Source organism: Recurvomyces mirabilis, assembly GCF_035927965.1.
Source record: "Recurvomyces mirabilis strain CCFEE 5264 chromosome Unknown scaffold_9, whole genome shotgun sequence".
Lineage (NCBI taxonomy): Eukaryota > Fungi > Ascomycota > Dothideomycetes > Mycosphaerellales > Teratosphaeriaceae > Recurvomyces > Recurvomyces mirabilis.
This window is the reverse complement of record NW_027041943.1, coordinates 366,750-384,622: the sequence shown is the minus strand read 5'-3', so window position 1 is coordinate 384,622 and position 17,873 is coordinate 366,750. Positions and strand designations below refer to the sequence as shown.

General features: G+C 53.1%; 9 protein-coding genes across 9 annotated transcripts; 4 read left to right on the top strand and 5 right to left on the bottom strand.

The window, feature by feature from the left end:
• Nucleotides 1-107: 107 nt before the first annotated feature.
• On the bottom strand, nt 108-971 carry LTS14_004169 (uncharacterized protein; the record flags this gene model as incomplete). The annotated part of the gene is made up of 2 exons (XM_064836871.1): nt 108-625; nt 677-971. 2 exons carry the CDS (start codon nt 969-971, stop codon nt 108-110), a joined length of 813 nt encoding a protein of 270 aa, XP_064695504.1.
• Nucleotides 972-1,602: 631 nt separating this feature from the next.
• Nucleotides 1,603-2,224, bottom strand: RPB11 (DNA-directed RNA polymerase II core subunit; the record flags this gene model as incomplete). The annotated part of the gene is made up of 2 exons (XM_064836870.1): nt 1,603-1,889; nt 1,993-2,224. 2 exons carry the CDS (start codon nt 2,222-2,224, stop codon nt 1,603-1,605), a joined length of 519 nt encoding a protein of 172 aa, XP_064695503.1.
• A 655-nt stretch (nt 2,225-2,879) lies between these two features.
• LTS14_004167 (uncharacterized protein) lies at nt 2,880-3,735 on the top strand (the record flags this gene model as incomplete). Its single annotated transcript, XM_064836869.1, has 3 exons — nt 2,880-3,274; nt 3,326-3,544; nt 3,609-3,735. 3 exons carry the CDS (start codon nt 2,880-2,882, stop codon nt 3,733-3,735), a joined length of 741 nt encoding a protein of 246 aa, XP_064695502.1.
• Nucleotides 3,736-4,686: 951 nt separating this feature from the next.
• LTS14_004166 (uncharacterized protein) lies at nt 4,687-6,855 on the bottom strand (the record flags this gene model as incomplete). The annotated part of the gene is made up of 1 exon (XM_064836868.1): nt 4,687-6,855. One exon carries the CDS (start codon nt 6,853-6,855, stop codon nt 4,687-4,689), a length of 2,169 nt encoding a protein of 722 aa, XP_064695501.1.
• A 2,150-nt stretch (nt 6,856-9,005) lies between these two features.
• Nucleotides 9,006-10,367, bottom strand: LTS14_004165 (uncharacterized protein; the record flags this gene model as incomplete). Its single annotated transcript, XM_064836867.1, has 2 exons — nt 9,006-9,170; nt 9,222-10,367. The coding sequence occupies 2 exons, from the start codon at nt 10,365-10,367 to the stop codon at nt 9,006-9,008; spliced, it is 1,311 nt and encodes a 436-aa protein (XP_064695500.1).
• A 198-nt stretch (nt 10,368-10,565) lies between these two features.
• Nucleotides 10,566-10,862, top strand: LSM6 (U4/U6-U5 snRNP complex subunit lsm6; the record flags this gene model as incomplete). Its single annotated transcript, XM_064836866.1, has 2 exons — nt 10,566-10,686; nt 10,732-10,862. 2 exons carry the CDS (start codon nt 10,566-10,568, stop codon nt 10,860-10,862), a joined length of 252 nt encoding a protein of 83 aa, XP_064695499.1.
• Nucleotides 10,863-11,078: 216 nt separating this feature from the next.
• LTS14_004163 (uncharacterized protein) lies at nt 11,079-12,111 on the bottom strand (the record flags this gene model as incomplete). The annotated part of the gene is made up of 3 exons (XM_064836865.1): nt 11,079-11,240; nt 11,292-11,681; nt 11,752-12,111. 3 exons carry the CDS (start codon nt 12,109-12,111, stop codon nt 11,079-11,081), a joined length of 912 nt encoding a protein of 303 aa, XP_064695498.1.
• Nucleotides 12,112-13,464: 1,353 nt separating this feature from the next.
• Nucleotides 13,465-16,680, top strand: LTS14_004162 (uncharacterized protein; the record flags this gene model as incomplete). Its single annotated transcript, XM_064836864.1, has 1 exon — nt 13,465-16,680. The coding sequence occupies one exon, from the start codon at nt 13,465-13,467 to the stop codon at nt 16,678-16,680; it is 3,216 nt and encodes a 1,071-aa protein (XP_064695497.1).
• Nucleotides 16,681-17,132: 452 nt separating this feature from the next.
• LTS14_004161 (uncharacterized protein) lies at nt 17,133-17,585 on the top strand (the record flags this gene model as incomplete). The annotated part of the gene is made up of 2 exons (XM_064836863.1): nt 17,133-17,318; nt 17,379-17,585. The coding sequence occupies 2 exons, from the start codon at nt 17,133-17,135 to the stop codon at nt 17,583-17,585; spliced, it is 393 nt and encodes a 130-aa protein (XP_064695496.1).
• Between the last annotated feature and the right edge of the window lie 288 nt (nt 17,586-17,873).

Below are 17,873 nucleotides of genomic sequence, written 5' to 3'. Positions count from 1 at the left end.
AACCAAACGTAGCTTCAGCACAAACCCAAGCTTCGCAGCAACGTATCTAGTTACCAGCATGTCGTCCAAGCAATGGCTGACTGCAGACCGAGGCAGCAGGCGAGATTTCAAGGAGATTCTACCAATCGCTTATCCTCAGAGCAGATTAGAGGGACGCCCATAATCACACAAGACTCCTCCAGTTCCTCCCTCAGTTCAGCCCATACTGAAAGCCCATTCTTCTTATAAAAAGCTACCAGCCTCTCCAAATTCTCATCTTCCTTCCTCTGTATCAGCGCCTTCCTCTCCGCCCCGGCCACGCTGAAATACTCATCATCCGGGACATATAAATCCACGCTACCTGGAGTCAACCAGACTGGACCCGAGAAGCAGTCATGAGACTTCAGTCGCGGCAGTGCAGAGAGCAGGAGGTTCAGAACCACACTGCCAAGTCCCGATCGTCGGTATTCACGTTCGAGGAAGAGGTAGCTAATATAGCAGAGCTCTCGCCTCCGCAATGCGCGAGCAGAGAACTCTGCTGATGTCTTGGGACGACCGTCAGGGTGGAAGAGCATGGTCATGCTGCGAGGGGCTATGTCAGTGCTGGGTTCGGATAAGTCAGATTCCAGGAGATCCTGCTTCCATGCTAGTGTTGGTATGGACTTCCGAAAACGTTTGGTGGCTCTGCACCGCTTACCTTTACTCTTACACTTGCCTCCAGTTTTTGGACCGCCTTGACTCGGCATGTAGGTACTAGGCATAGTCTTATTGATGATGAAAGCATCGATGTGGCCGATTTGCAAGGGCCACGCATTCTCGTCATTCATTGGTATGGGCCGCAATGACAACTTCGCTGTCAAAGTCTTGACGCTGCGGAGAACGATATCGGGTTTGATATTGAGCTTCATGGTCAATTCGCCGCGACCCAGCTTGGTGTTGCACAGGCAATTGGCTGTATAATCTCTCTCCAGGAGAGATATCTTGGCAGACATTGAGGGGGCGACAGGAGACTGTCAAATCTTGTCCGTGTTTGCAATATTGCTGTATCGCTGAGGTGTGTTGTGCTCATCGCACAAGCCATAGCCATAGCTTCAAATATCATAAGCGCAGTCACAAAGCCATTGTTAGCCTCCTTTTGCGTCAGTGAAAGAATGCCTTATGAGGGTAGTCCTTTGTTTTCCGAGCAAATGTGAGACATTGAGCACTGAAAGAAGCTCGATGTGCCGACCGATCCACATTGTGTTCATCACGGTCACAGGCTTAGTATTCTTCGGGAAGCTCTTTGCGGTCCACGGACACCAGAATACACTGCCGAGCGGTAGGCGGGATATGCTGCCACAATGGTGCATGTCAGCAAAAGAACCTGACCCCGTCTTCAGGATAAAACTGTATGAAAACCAATTGTTCGGAAAGACGCCTGCTCAGCTGTGATTTCACCTTGTAGCGCAGCCTGTAGCCTGGGTATCATATAATCAAGACATGCCCCGCCATACTAAAGCCGTCGCGTGTTGACGGTGCACCCGCTTTTAAGAACGCCATCGCTATGCATAAAGCAAGCACTTTTCCCTTCTTTTCCCTTCCTCCACCCAATCGCCTTTCGACCAACCCACTACACTCACGCAATCAAGCATTGGCAGTATCAGCAATCTTCTTCAACTCCCACTCCTTCGTGAACTCCTGGTCCAAACTCTGCAGCTCCTGCACCAACTCATTACAAGCCTGAATCACGGCATCTTTGGGCGCGATCTCCCCGTCGGTCTGCACGCGCAGTTTGAAGACGGCGAAGAGGGGGTGGGGCACTTGGTACGCGGCGAAGAGGACGTGTTCGGAGCGGGAGAGCTTGTCGCGGAGGAGGTTGCCGAGGGTGTGGTCTTCTTTGTTGAAGGTGAAGAGGGCGGCGTGGGGGACGCCTGGTGTTGGGAGATGTGTCAGTGGTGGTGTTGTGGTGGAGGTGAGGTGAGGTGAGGTGAGGTGAGGTGAGGTGAGGTGAGGTGAGGTTGGAAGTAGGCTTACGCGTCTCTTGCTCGAATGTTACCTTCTTCTCGCCTTCGCCTAGCAGGTAGAGCTCGTATCTGTCGGGCACCGTGTCAATGTCTAGATTCTGTGGCCCTATATTTGGTCCGGTGCGAGGGTCTTTGACGGTCGAGTAGCCTGCATGATAGCTGGCATGGCCGAACGGAAGTTCGCCACTGCGCTTCTTCGCTTGGCGCGGCATGTCACCCTCATAGACGATGTCGTTGGCCATTCTTGCGTGCTTCTTGCGATATGTGTGCGATGCGGTGCGATTGTGGTTGTCTTTGGTCTTTTGTAGGGATTGAAAGTAAGAACATTTCTATAGCTTACCTGTCTGGTGCATTCATGGCGGGAGTGTCGCGACACGAGATTGCGTGTCTGGAGCAAGAACGCTGCGTTCGTGAAAGAAGAAAGAGCGACTGTGAAGCTCGCACATGCAAGTCACGCTCGGTGTTGAAGCCGCGCAGATCTGATAACGGGCCGAGTCGGGTATCCGAAAGCTTGATAAACGCGGGACGAGCTCCGGCGCTAGTATACGAGAGATAATGAGCGATTACAAATGACGCTCGTAGGTTGATGTTGATGTTGTGTGCTGTCGTCGCTGTCATGACCAAGGGCTCGCTCGCTCGACCGTCCTGTGATATAGCACAAGCATCATGAGCTGCAGCAGAAGAGCCACTGCAGTAGCACTTGAATGCAGCTATGCATCTCCTTCCAGCATAATTCGTCGAGTGAATGGCACAAGGAGGGGCAATACGTCAACAACCATTATTAAGCCTTCGTGCATTAGCAGAGCTCAAGCTACACCATTTAAACCATTCATTACCTGCCCCTCTTACATTCACTCGACCAGCACCAGAACATTCACAACCACAACACCAGCCAAGATGCCTTACCAAGCCTACACCGACGAGACGCCCGACGACGTCAAGAATGCCAAAGGCATTCATCTCGTCACCATGAGCACACCCAACGGCCAAGCGGTCCAGATCTTTCTCGAGGAGCTCAAGGACGCCTATGGAACTGAGTGGACGACTACAGTAATCAACATCATGACCAACGAACAGAAGAAGGACTGGTTCTTGCGTCTGGATCCTAATGGACGCATTCCACTTCTCATCGACAACAACCAAAAGCCTCCATTCCCTGTCCACGAAACGAGCGCCGAGATCTTGTATCTGCTAAAGCAATACGACTCGAAAGACCAGTTCGGCTTCAAGGATGACTTGGAGCGTAGTCAGGCGTTGCAATGGGTGTTCTTCTGGCATGGTAGCGGAGCTCCGTAAGCACGTCCATCCCAGCAGGTCCCGAGCAATGACTAACACCCCCACAGCTACCAAGGCCAAGTCAACCACTTCAGCCGAGCAGCACCAGAGAAAATCGAGTACGCAATCAACCGTTTCAAGAACGAAACCCTCCGCGTCTACGGCGTCCTCGAGATCCAACTCTCAGGCAAATACACCGGAGACGGACCTCGCGAGTACCTCGCCGGCAACGGCAAGGGGAAGTACAGTGTAGCGGACATCAAGACATGGCCATGGGTCAGGGGCTGGTAAGTAAACAAACAGTGTGAACCTGTACGCGAGACATTGCTGCATCCTAACAATCACTCTTAGGGAGCGAACGGGCTTCACGAAGCAAGAGATGGAGGCTTTCCCAAGTCTGTTGAAGTGGATCGATCGTATTGCGGAACGTCCGGCTGTGCAGAGGGGGATTGGGGAGGCTTATAATATGAAACAGTAAGCTAGGGGGTTATGCATAAGGGCTACAGTACGCTGCCAACAGATCTGTAGGGAGTCGAAGTTTTGATCCGAGCCATTTGCAGCCTGATGTGCAGCTCAAGCGAACCACGATCGTAGCACCTCCATGGTATCGCACCGTTGTTTGCAGTAACTCGTCTAGTTTCCACTGCTCGACTCAAGGAGTACAACCCTTTATTTATGATCTCTTGTGCATCAAAGGACTGATAAGAAGACAACGGAATCATATACAATAAGCAAAGATGTCACCATCACCTGATTCTCGTCAGTTCCCGGGACTGGAGCGAGATATGATAGATTATGAAAAAGAGAACATCATCGAAATGAGGTAAGATTCTCGTCGTACGGAACTAACAAAGCACACAATTTGGTATCATCTCTCGCTCGCTATCCAGCCGCTCAAGCAAATCAACGCAAACGCGAGAACCAGCTCTGATCGCTTTTGTGCTGTCGCCGCTACCTCCGTCTTCCCAGCGCCAGCGCCTCGTATTCACCTCCGCAATGCACACCGTAAACTCATCTCATCGTAACGCCGTAGCCCAAGAAAGCTCCAATCACTTTCCTAGAATATGCTTCGCCAGAAGAAAATAAAATCCTGCATCGTTCCGAATGGTATCTCGCAAATCTTCCATCGCCCAGAGAACTCCGTACCGGCCGTCGCAATAAATGTAGGTGCTCACTAGATATTAAGGAGATTCAGTTGACATAAGGTAAATAAAACAAATGAGATTGACATCCGTTCAACCACATCGCCAGAAGATCAGATATCGTATCTCTCCCGTCAAACCAGAAGAGGTGAGAGCATGAAAGACCCGCGTAGCACGGGCGGAAAAGCATGCCTCTATGACCATTGCCAGACAAAGATCCGGCACCAGTGAGAAAAATCGTGTTCGCAAGAACAGTAGGCTGAGCAATAAGAGCAGGGCCGAAGTGATCACATAACAGCACATGCTGTTTGATCACCATGTCCCTGCCCACTACCACCACTACGACTACTCCCACTAGTGACAGACCTCCGTCTGACAGGATCAAGTTTTTCATCATCTTTTTTTGACGGCCTGGCACCCCCGCCTATCATCCACGCAGTCAAGGGCGAAATATCCTTGCTGCCTTTGGTCTTTGACGAGCCTTTGGCTGGTCGTCGAGAGTCCTTGACGTCCATGACAAGTGGTTCCATGCCCGGAAAGTCGGCCAAGGGATCTGGAGGGAAGATACCAGGTGGGAAGTTCGGGGGCGGTGGCATAGCGCCGTGTCCGCGGCCGTGTCCGCGACCTGGTGCTGGTGGAGGCACGTCGATGATTGGTGATGTGGATTTCTTCTTCTTGCCGTCCTTGCCCTTCCTGGGCTTCTTCGTGTCGACCCCTGGGGGTCCAAAGCCCAGGTCACCGAACAGGTCGGCAATTGGGTCGGAGCCGTGGCCGTAGTGGATCTCCTCTCGCTTATCTTCTTTGGGCTCAGGCAAGGGCCACATGTGCATACTGATGGTCCAGTCCGGCTTGACTACAGTTTCCCAGACTTGTGGGAGGATGATCTCACCGTCTGGTCCTTGGAGGTCGTAGTGGCCTTGCATGACATGCTCACCGAGGACATCGATGTGCAGAAACGCTTGCCGAATGAGTGTCTCCATACCTTTCCAGGTCTTGCAGAGGTGCCATGGAAAGCTGAACGTCCTGTTCACTGCATCCCTGAACTTGATTGGCAACTTGTCGGAGTCCGGTAATGGCGCATTTTTCTTCACAGCCTCTTCAAGCTCCTTCTGCTTCTTCTCGGCTTCTTCTTGTAGCTTTTTCGCCTCTCCCAGCTTCTTCTCATGCTCCTCTTTGGCTTTCTTGGCCGCCTCCTCAGCTTTCTTCTCGGCACCCTCTTTGGCCTTCTTCTCGGCTTCTGCGATCTCCGCCTTCTTCTTTTTCTCGGCCTCCTCCTCGGCTTTCTTCGCAATCGCAGCAGCCTCAGCAGCCGCTGCTGCTTGTTCATACTTCTTCACCATCTCCTGCAGCTTCTTATAGTCCTCCGCTGCTTTGGCCTTCTCGGCCTCATCTTTACTTTGCAAATGCGCCTTGAGCTTATCGTTCTCTTCCGCGAATTGAGCCTTCAAGGCCTCCAGCTCCGCATTGATCTTTGGCTCACCTGGCGGTGCAGGCGAGCTGGTATGAGATATCGAAGGAGGACCTGGGTACGGCCAGCCTGGCACTTGTGGGTACCCATACGGTGGCATACCCATGCCGGGATGCGCAGAGTATGGGTAGGGTGATACAGCGAGCTCAGAGCCATAATGTGATGGTGCAATGAATGACTGAGGCCGCTGTGGTGGGCCAGGTCGATGGAGGTGTTGAGGTGCAGCGGCATGGCTCTCGGGAAAGTAGCTAGTCCCACCAGCAGAGCTCATTGGAGAGAAAGGGTTTTGCTGGGGACCCTGCGGCGCGAATGGGTTGGCTTGGTAGCCAAAAGGGTCTTGGCCCTGCATGTGCACTAATGCTTGCTGTGCTGCATAAGGGTCGCTGTATTGCGCAGTACTCACACTTGGCGGGAAGCCACCATGGGGCGGCGCAGGAACGTGTCTGTATCCAGAGGGGTGCGGATAAGGTGCACGAGGTGGTGGTTGCGGTGCGCCGCCATGGTGGCCGAAAGGGTAGTCCTCGTAGGACGCCACGCTGGCAGACTCGTCGGAAGGGGTGCGCCTCGACTCAGCGCGTAGGTGTCGACTCGATGTGTGCGTTGCTCGTCGGCGGATAGGCGGCGGCGAATCCTCCTCTCGCTCCTGTACCACACGGCGAGAGGAGACCCGCCGTTGGGGAGCAGGACGAACCTCCGTCGTGTGTCGCCGTGATGATGGTTGGCGAGACCGTGACGCCGAGTCGGATGGCTCGATCTCGTCGCCACCTAGATCACTCCAACTGTCTTCGGTGCTTAAGCTGCGGCCGCCACTAGATGTGGGTGAATGGATGGATCCGCTGCGACCAGATGATGTGCCGCGTCGAACCTCGACCACACGCTCGGAACCTGAACTGACGGTAAATGTCGTGCTGTTCGAAGCAATCGGGTCAGCAATGCGAACCGATTTCAGGGCCGGGTCTTGTTTCGTGAATGGTATCCAGCTGAACATGGCGGGCGCATGGGAGGTGGGGCAATGTGATATATGAACACAGGGAGTACGAGGTACTTACGGCATGAGTCGTCCTGGTAATACCGCACGCGCTCAAGACCTACCCTCACAACGTGCAGAGGGCCGGCAGAGGCGGCGATCAATAATGTGGTGGTGTGTTGAAGGTCGTTGCCGGGGGCACGAGGTGCCAACAATGTGGATGCGCTAGGAAAAGTATTATTAGTTCGGGAAGCGGCTTTCGTCTTTGCAGGATCGCATACGTCTACGGTATGCTGGATGATGAGAATGATGATCTTGCTATCGTTGACGACGAGGAGAAAGGGTAGTCGACCTTTGCGGACAGCGACAATGGTCGAGACAGTCAGGGGGCCGACGTGTTGGTCGCGCGTAATCGATTGGTCGGGCTCTAATGTGGATATACTTTGGGCAAGCGCTGTCTCGTAGAGCTGTGGCTTCCCCAGGTCTCAGACGAAACAGCGAGGGGCAAGTCGATACTCGAGACTGTATCGGATATGCTCGAAATGTTTCGGCTTGAGTTGTTCTCAGACAAGCGTCCTGGAACACTCTCTGACCGCAGGTATGAAGGTGTGCTTTGGTAGCTGCACGACTCCGTCATACAAGCGCGAGATGGTGGGCGAGTGTGCAGGGCTTCGAATGGAGGGGTCGGCTGATCGTGATCTGTGCCGGGTTCGTGATAACACGGGCGCTGCAATTTCCCGTATCAACTCTCGCTCCTGCCATCAAACAACATCACCTCGTCAGCCAAATTGTATCAGATGATGTCGTCAGCAGGACGAGAAACGACAACTTAGAAAAAATAAGTTGCCTCGCGTTGACCCGGATACCGACTCCGTTATTGGGCAGATATGGGTCCTTGCAGTAGCGCTGCTGCAGACGCAATGCCGGAGAGGAAGACTTACGGATATTTAGAAGCGATGGCGTTGATGGTTTTGAGGGATCTGCTGATGATGGTGAGGTCGAAGTGTCGAGTGTTGGGAGCTGACTTCAGAGCTGATAGCTGCCGGCGATGGGTATGACAGGAATTGTCGTCGTCAGGTAAGTGGTTGCGCTCAGCAACGGTCTTCGCAGCTCAAATGCAGGGCTTCCGCCCACGAGCTCTGGTCGATCGCAAGATACACCGCAGACACTATGGCGTTGCTTCGATAATCCTGCAGTAGTCGTCGACGATGGGTATGCTGCTCAGCCTCTTCCGCGGTCCGGCTCTCTCAATCTGCGTAGTTCAGTGTCGGATTGCAAGCGGAAAGACATTGGCACGAAAGCAGTAGTGGAATTTTGATGAAATCCGGCGAGTGTGTGCTGCAAGTTGGCGAGAGGTGGTGGAACCACACTTCGCTGCAGGCTGCCTGTTGATGAGGGGCAAACATTCGTCACACAGGCGATGAAGCCGATATTCTATATACACCGACCGAGATGATGGAAAATGCACGTGTACGATACGTGTGAAGGCTTGTAGACTCATAGTACAGCAACATCTTCTTGGGGTATCAGGACTCACCGCACACTGGCAGTCCACTCTCAGGCAGCGGCAGCAATAAGCCATTCGCAAACAAAGCAGCGCGTACAATAACGAAGTAGCCTGCTGCGGGTCACTCGGCAACAAGCATCGGCGGCGCATCACATTTGGGCAGGAACGCTTCCCAGTCTGCCACGTCAAAGTCCAACGGCGCTAGCCGAGCTCTGCATAGCACTAAAGCAGCGACTGCATGCAAGTATCGATCGAAGCATTGAATGTGGCGAATGATGTTCGATGGCATGCTACGGTACTGTGAACACTGTCAACGGATCGTAGAGCCTCCTGGAGCGGCCCGAATGCATGGTGTCTTCCAGAAGGCTGTCAGAACCCGTGTGACCCCTGATGCGAGCATGGGAAGACTAGCAAGAAGGACGTGATGGGCATGAGGTCGCGAAAGGTGGACTGATTGGGCTCAATGATGCCTAGAATATACATAGCCACGGGTCATGCCCTCGCTCAATTTGGGTATCAATGTATTCGTTAGCATAAGCAAGGCCGTGCAATTCTTGACCGGTAAAAGATCGAGGCGGAACTCGGACTCATGGTTGTCGGAATATGTCGTTTGTGTCAGCCTCATCCGCCCGGTACGACACTCTGTCTCGCATGTTTGTTACAATCAAACAACACGTACGTCGATGCGGTCAAGATCGCCTATCTCGGTGTCTCCAATCGTCTGCTTTGGATCAAGCTGCTCGCCGTCAAATTCTAGTACGATGTTCTGGTTCTCTGCAGCATTGAATGGTTGCTTGCAGGCACACATAACCTTGCTTATGGTCGTCGACTAGAAACGACCGTTAGTATGGCTCGATTCGATGGCTGCGATTTTACGTACAGGCCTGACTTTCAGCTTGAAAGGCTGACTCCTGTCTTTGGACGCAAACAACAGACGAATAAACTGCTCTGCTTCATGGGTGGGCGCCTCCTCTTCACCACCATCGGCCTGTTCTTCCTCAAGACCTGGCTGCTGCTTTCGCTCTTCAGCTTTCCTCTCGGCCCTGATTTCCTCCATGATATCGTCTGTCACTGCCTCAAGATGAACCTGATCTACACCATCGATGCCCTCAGCGCCTTTCATCGTCACTTGTCCTTCTGCATTGACGTCTAGACCTAGACTGCGGCAAGTCGTAACATCAAAGACTTTGTGCATTCGATGCACCAGATATACAGTCTGCGCGAATTCTTTTGAGAAGCCTTGTCGATCGCACCAGACCTGTCGGATCTCCTGTAGTCGTTGTGATAGCTTGCGATACACCATCAACGGTTTTGTGTTCTCCATCCGTGAAGTGATAAACAACTTGATCGGCGGGTCGAGTATAGGCGGTGTTGGATTTATAGAGCACTCGACCGAGTCCTGGCCTAGCGTAGATGACTTAACATCAGGTGTCTGCGATTTCTTCGTCGAGTTCTCCCGAAGCTTATTTCGTGCTCGTGCCTGTCTTGCCAGCTCCGCGAACTCATCATCCGATTCCTGTTCCACCGGCGATGCTTCTCGCTCGTACTGTATCTGCACATCATCGTCCGAAGCTGGATCGTCTCCGATCACGACCACAAGCGGCCCTAGCTTCGAGGCTACTGGCTTCACACTAGGCCGATCCTCGAACCTGTTCGATCTTGGTGACCGACGAAGCTGCAGACCCTCGTTGCTCGCACTACGAGGCGACTTGGATTCTTCCGCCTTGAATGCTGGCAGACCAACGCTTCCCAGTAAATCCTCACTCTCCTCGAGCGTTATGCGCCGCCGTTTGGGACTCAAGCTTGGCTTCCTGTCTGCACTTTCCTCCTTCTCTCGCTTCGCAGATATCTTGCGCTCCTTTCTTTCCTGCTTCGCTCGAATCTTCTCTTCTCGTGCTTCTCGTCGACGTTTCTCGTCTACCACAATATCCTTGTATGCATGGCTGTGGCTGAAGATGCTCTTTCCGCTATCTGCTTCGGTGCTTGGTTCTGTACTCGCCCAAGCCGGCCTCTTGAAAAGTGACATTATTTTACATCTGCCAGAAGAAGTGTCCTAAATTGAAGCTCAAGGCTACTCGAGGTTAACGTCGAACGCGATCTCGAAGTCGTGCACGGATGCTGTTCTCAAACGCGGAAGTCACGCGGCCCGTTTCCACTTTGCATCTTGTGCCACAGAAACTCTTCTATCGGTCCAACACCCGCCACAAGGACAGAATCGACAGGCATGAATGCGCCAGCAGTAGCTCCAAATGGGGCAGCAGACGCACGCGACCCATCTGGCTTCCTGAGCGAAATTATTGGCGCGCCTGTGACCGTGAAACTGAACTCGGGCGTGGTTTACAAAGGTACGGGGCCATTGGTATGTGCTGAACATCACTGACACTCGGCAGGCGAGTTGCAATCAGTCGACGGATACATGAACATCGCTCTGGAGCAGACTAAGGAGTATGTGGAAGGCAAGCTTAGACGAAGCTACGGTGATGCGTTTGTCAGAGGCAATAATGGTAGAACATTGATCTAAATCTGTCACCGAATGTCTACTGACTCCAGTGCAGTCATGTACATCTCCGCCGACGCATGAAGGTTGTGGGCGATGTAAGCTAGCACGCCCGGTCCATTACCCCTCGGGACTCGATGCAAGCGTTATGCGGTCACTTCGACCGCCAGCATGATTCCAATGGCCTGGCAAGCTCGTTGTACAGATGAACACGAGTACTTGGGCCAAGTCGCCGCCGCTCTACGCACCAGGCCGCTCGACTTCAGTCAAAGACGCACGGCCATCTCCTGGGATCTTGCTAGACCATACAATATAGGTCAAACCATGAACAGCAACTTCACCCTTTTCATTCGTCTCGACCTCAGAGCTGTTCAGGGCGTCCATTACTGTCTGCTTTGTGCGCTTCGAATATGATCAGTGATGTTTCTCAGTGCTGAGAGCAGAATCACTCACCTCACGCTCCTCCCCCTCGAGCACTGCAATGTGCGAGATGGTTGCATACCGCTTCCAAATCTGCTCCTTCGACAACCAAATCTCAAACTTCTCCGTGTGCTCGCCCAGCGGCAGAGCGAAGAATTGATCAGATGCTATGATCAAGGAAAGAGGGGTCGACTTGCTTTGGTCTTCGAACACTTTCCTCCACTTCTTGTGTCTAAAGCGGGCTTCCTCGTCCTGAAAAGTCCATGTGAGGTCCTGCACCTTTTTCTCCCAAGCAGTAGGCGGATCGCTTTCTTGCGGTGCATTGTAGTATTCGATGTTCCAGATGAGACCGAGCACACCATGTGGACGGAGCACACGGTGAATCTCTTTCAGGGACGCCTCATCTGCGAACCAGTGGAAGGCCTGCGAGCACTTAGCTCGAGTCCGACGACGTACGAGGGGAGGAGAAAGAAGAGTGTCATGGACCACCTACCTGTGCAACAGCAACAGCATCTGCACTTTCATCCGCCAGAGATATAGCGTCAGCTTTCCCAGATTGGACGGTTGTATGTGGAAGTCGCTTCTCCTCCAGTACTTTCCGCATACCATCATGAGGTTCCACAGCGACAATCTCATACTCCTCTGATCTTTTCGCGAGGACTTCGGTGAACTTGCCACTGCCCGCAGCCAAGTCTAATATTTTGGCATGCTTTCGCCCAGAGACACGACATTGCTGCAGTAGTTCTTCGGTGGCAGAAGCGGAGTACGAGGGACGATGCTTATCATACTTTGCTCCGTTCTCAAAACCCTTCTGCGCGCGATCTTTGATCCCACCGTGCTGTGATGTAGCCATTGCCAAGATCGCTGCTCGGGACGCGTGTAGGATAGTGGTACACCGCTATGCACGTGATGTCTAGGGTGAGAGGCGATGAATCAGCGGCTGGAGAAACTCGATGCAGGTCGCGGAAAAGGCTGTGAAGGACACTAGAGTTGAGGTGGTGAGATTCTGAAACAAGACGAAATTCAGCCTATCATTTGCTGCGAAATGCAAGTGGTACATTAGCTCCGGGAATTTGGGTTCATGGCGTACGAGATGAAGTGGAGAGCTTGCGCACTTGTTTGAACGTGGAGGTTGGGCAAGATCAAGACGGTATGAGTATACGACATGAATGGACGTGAGATGCACGTGTAAACGTTCCCACGTCGATAGTGTATCTGATGTGGCGGTCTTCGTATGGAGTACGAAGTTACGATTTACGATATAATAGTAATGTAAGCTCGAGCATCTCGAAAATAAGAGGTTGGCTGTATCCGGTTCGCAGGATGCTGATCCACCTGCAGGAGGGGTCTAAAAGAGGAGAATGCGACTCGATCGAGCCAGCCCTTCCAGATGCCCTTGAGAACTTGGCGACACCCACAGTCTTATTGGCAGCAAAAGGCTGGGAGCCGATCGATGTGTACCACCGTAGAGGCGAGGAGAAGAGCAGTAGTGTGTATGCAGCCTATGAGACAGAGAGCTCTCGGCGCTGTATAGCCTGCGTTGCGCCTCTCACCCTGCCGGAACGACGAATAGCAGCATCATCTCGTCCACGCGTATGAGGTCCATGCGGCGTAATAATAATATCACTATTCTGTCCGATATGTCCGTGTCGACGCGATGTCGATGGCAGGATCTCAAACTTCTTGCAGCGGTGTGCAAGGCGAATAGCACTGTGATGTATTGCAGCACATTAATATTGCCGCTCGTGCGATGACATTGTGTCCATCATAAATGCTGCTTGTTGCTGTTGCTATGCTTCAACGCCACAGTTGGCTGAGAGCTTAGAAAGTGGAGCTATTCTTGAAATCGGCTTCGGGAGTGCCGCCCCTCCGACCTCCTCCGCCATTCAACATCCCGAGCGTCTGGTGAGCTTGCAGTGCATTGCGATTTCTTCGGTCACGACTGTCCACCACAACATCATACAATCCAGCTTATCAACCTGCCTTTTGAGGCCTTTCATTCGAGCAACCGACACCAATATTTAGACCACTTCGACTATATTGTTACATTCACCAATAGCCCTTCTCGAAACACGTTCCGGCGGCAACGCAGCACAGCAGAGCCGCGCAGGGGAGGCGAGGCGAGGCATCCGCTGCACATACACCTTCACAGCCTACCTTCCCAATGTTTCGCTAGCGACGAGCAAACTAACACAACACCGTCTGGATGCCGAACCTGAAGATTTTCGCTAGGAGAAAGAGTGGAAATCCCCTTGAAGATCTCTCTCCCGACACACAACCGTCTGGAACGAGTAGCTTTCGAGTCCTTGAACGACCTACCAGAGCAGCGGCACACGTCTACGATGGCACTCCGCAGAAGCCTGTGAGCAGTGGAAAGTCTTTCCAGTCACCGCTGCAACAGCTTCGTGGCAAGAGCGCCGACGACTTGCGGACAGGCTTAAACAGGTTGGTGGATGGACGTCAACTGCTCGCTGCGAACGAGGCGCTAAAGCGCGACAGGGGAAGTGCCGGCACCACCAACTCGGGTTCTAGTGGGTACTACGAATCATCTTCAGCATCGGCCAGACATAGCTCTTCATCAACACTGCCTTCCTCCGTCGACCAGGAGCGCGAACGGGAAAGAGACAACGAGGAACTGTACCAACGCAAGCCTGCGTCGACACAAATGAAGCAGCTAGTCAGCGCGGACGCTGATCAGCCGCTTCCACCCCCGCCGTCCTTCAAATCGCGTGCCGGCCGAGCGTTCTCTTTTGGTCAGAAGCAGAACAGGAATCCAGCAGTACCGCAGGACGCGCCACTACCACCTCAACCATACAATGTCTACGAGCCCAGCAATGGCCTTCGAAGCGGGCCAGCTTCTCCTTCGAGTCTGAACAGAGATCGAGCGATGACGTCCAGTAGCTATGCTAGCACTGCCAAGCCACCTCCGGCAAGCCAAGATCAAGACTTCAGCCTGGGAAGTTCCAACTTTGGCGATGATTTTGGTAACATGTTCGCGGGGATTGGCAAGCCGGCCGCTGGTAGTAGGGAGGAGCTGGCGCTGCCTCCAGCTCCAGGTGGCTTCCACCGAACGGCAAGTGCAGCACATGCACTGTTCCATCTTGGAGACCACGCTAATATAAAGCAGGAGTCCGAGCCTATGTTCCCGCCTCGAGCGCTTTCCCGGCAGGCACTCACACCTTCTCCTGGCCCACGAAACGCGCGAGAGAATGGTAACACGTTCTACTCGCAGAACGATCGCAATTCTCAGGAAGGGCTGATGTCCAGCTCTGCTCTGAGCTCACCACGATTAATAGATGAAGGGCCGTCATCACCTGCACACAACAGTGGCATCGCACCAGCGTTCATGGGCCGTGGCAAGCCAGGATATTCACTAGTGACTGGGCGTGGCTCGCCAGCATTGGAGCGGACATCGTCCGACAGCTTGACCAGCTACATTTCAGAGCCAGAGAAGGACAAAACTCGAGGCTACAGTAAAGTCCAAGGACGAGCGTACGATGATGGCCCAAATAGAGGTGTGCAGCTTCATGACACACTACCGAACAGGCCAGTGCCGCCTGCGCATAAGAATCCGATGCAAACGGCATCGACGCTACACGCCACTCCGCAAGCGACAGCCGGTGCTAGTAGACTGGGCGCCATTAGTCCTACCAGTGATGGAGGCAGTTCGCTTTTCGCTGAATCTAGCAATGCCACACCGAAAGCCACAAAGCTGGTGATACACGACCTATACGAAGGAGGAGCACTCTTCGATTCTTCACCACAAGGTCCACCGAGTCGTGCGATCAGACCTAGACATCAGCGGACAGAAAGTGGAACACCGAGGAAGATGACAAAAGCGCAGTTCGAGGCACTTCAAAGGAGTGGACCAAACAGCCTGGAAGCCAGTGAGGATGAAAAGCATGAAGAAGAGGACGAGGATGATGAAGACGAGTCGGAGCGGAATGAACAAATCAGACGGCAGAGAAAGAAGCAGCAGGCGAATATGGCGGTATACCGGCAGCAGATGAAGAAAGTCACTGGTGGTGGACCCTCTGACCTTGCGCCAGTCCGCCCTTCGATGGACCGTGGTACCAATAGTGCGCCACCTGCTGCTGGTGGTATGTTCCATCTGGGTGGCATGGGAGGTACGCCTCCATCAGCATCCGTTCGGGGCAAGCCAAGCGACGATGAAGACGATGAGGTACCGCTCGGCATCCTCCAAGCACATGGCTTTCCTGGTACTGGCAGACCTCCTACCAGCATGGGCGAGAACGATCAGCGCCGTATGTCCTCGGCTGGCTCGGTCGTGAATGGCGGAGCTGGACAAGGCAACCTGCCACCTTTCGCAAGACGACTGCCAGCCGATCCTTATTTCGGATCCAGCTTGGTCAATCAATCGAACCGTGAATCGCTGGCTTTCAGCTCTGCACAATCAAACTATGGTGGCACACAGCAAATGCAGCCTGGAGCGGGTAATGTTGGTGGACTCGTCGGTGTGATTGCGAGTGAAGAACGTGCCAAGGCTTCCAGAAGGGGTAGCCCAAACCCTGCCACTGGCCAGTACGGAATGCCGGTACCAGGCCAGATGCCGCAGATGCCTCGTACTATGAGCATGGGCAGCATGGTCAATCCACAGGTATATACGCCAAGTGGCTACGCACCCGGCATGCCGCCTATGCCAATGATGCCAGGTATGATGCCCGGTATGATGCAAGGACAGGACCCCAACCAAGCGGCGCAGATGCAGAACTTCATGGCAATGCAAATGCAGCTTATGCAGAATGTTCTTGCGATGCAGCAGCAGCACATGGGTCAGACACCACAAGGCCAAGCTCCAGCACAGGACTACCTTGGAGTGCCGCTAGCTTCTGAGAGACCAATGTCGATGGCAAGCCATACACCGAGCTATCAGCCGACTAGTCTGGCAAATACAGGCCGAGCGAATACCATGATGGGTCCACCTCCAAGCTGGAACTATCAACAAAATGGTCTGCGTCCGGGAAGCGCGATGCCGCCCAGCACTTACGCACCGTCAGGATATAATGTTGGCGGGCTGGGCCCAGGCTACACACCATCGATTGCGCCAAGTGAGCGTAGCAATGTTGGTATGCCGAGCCGCTACAGGCCAGTCAACACTGCCGTGGATCCTGCCACCGGACGTTCTAATAGCATGACTTCGTCCATGACTTTGCAGGCCTTCACGAACCAGCAGCAGCGACCAGAGAGTCGTCAAGGACAGCTGAAATCTACTATCAGGATCATTGACAAGCCGAAGGGCTCACCTAAAGTCAACACTCAGGCTGGCAATGGAGATGAAGAGGAGGATGATGGATGGGCGGATATGGCGAAGAAGCGCAAGGAGAAGAAGTTCAGCTGGCGAAGGAAGGATAACACGACCAGCGAGCCCACGGTCAGCGATTTGTACGAAGGGCTGAACTGAGGGCTGTCGCGACCTCTCGACGACGACAAAATAATGTATATGTTCACCACACAAATGGGACCGGCCGCAAAAGTAGCTGAACAGAGTGAGGAGTACAGGAAATTGTGAGGATTGTCTAAAAATGTGCATTGCGTTGGATATTAAAAAGGACTGGGTTTGAATTATTTCGAGCGGGCGTTTCGGTGTATGGACGTGGAAACAAAATGTGTAGAACAGCAAGCCTGTCCGGCTTTGTGAATACACGTGGTGGAAATGCTGTTCTGTAGTGCTATCATTATGTAGAACTTAATCGAGGGTGGTGTGCTCGAGACAGAAGACTCCTTGCACCTCTCCCATTCACATTCCTGTATAGGGCTTGGCGCGAGCTATGATTTGTCCGTGAACTTTCTCTTCGACCTCAAAAATGTCTTACTGCCACAACCACACAGGGTAGTATTTGGTACAGTGCGAACATGAAGCTGCTAACGCTGAACTTCCTCACTTGCGCTCGCAAGACGTGCAAATCGAATGCCGCTGCCTTCCCGCTTCATCCAAAGGAAGCGGAGCTGGAACAAGTCGAAACAGACATGAATCCCCTCTTCATCAAGAATATTTTGCCAAGACTGGACTGGGAAGCTATGAAGACGCTGACTACTGAGGTGCGTGACCTTTTTATCATGTTAGACATGCACGTAGGATCGACTCTAACATATGAACAGCTCGGCCTACCAAATCTACCAGCCGAAACACCATCAGATGAGGAGCTCGCCACCGATGGCGAGCCGTCACAGACAGCAAAGGATCTGCATACTCTGCTCATGGAGACGTCGATTCAGAGCGGCAAGCTTGTTTGTGGGAATTGCGAGCACGAGTATGCTGTGAAGGAGGGGATTGCGAACTTTTTGCTGCCGAGTCATATGGTATGATCGAAAGGTCTAGCATTCACTAAATGTCGCGGGCGACGAAGTCATCAATCAGCCTAGCGCTGCTCTGGCGCCAATCCGCGACACGTTGATGGAGAGACTTCGACACGAATACCGACGGTTATCTAGATCGAGAACAGCACGAGCGATATGGCCGGATAGGTTCCTCAGTCCAGCTATTGCATGGCATGAGGGTCTACATCTTGGTTTTCGAGTGCCCAAAGCCACGCTACCAAGGGTTCTATATCGGCCGGACGTACTACGTGCCCTTGATTTGTGGCCAGGCACAGG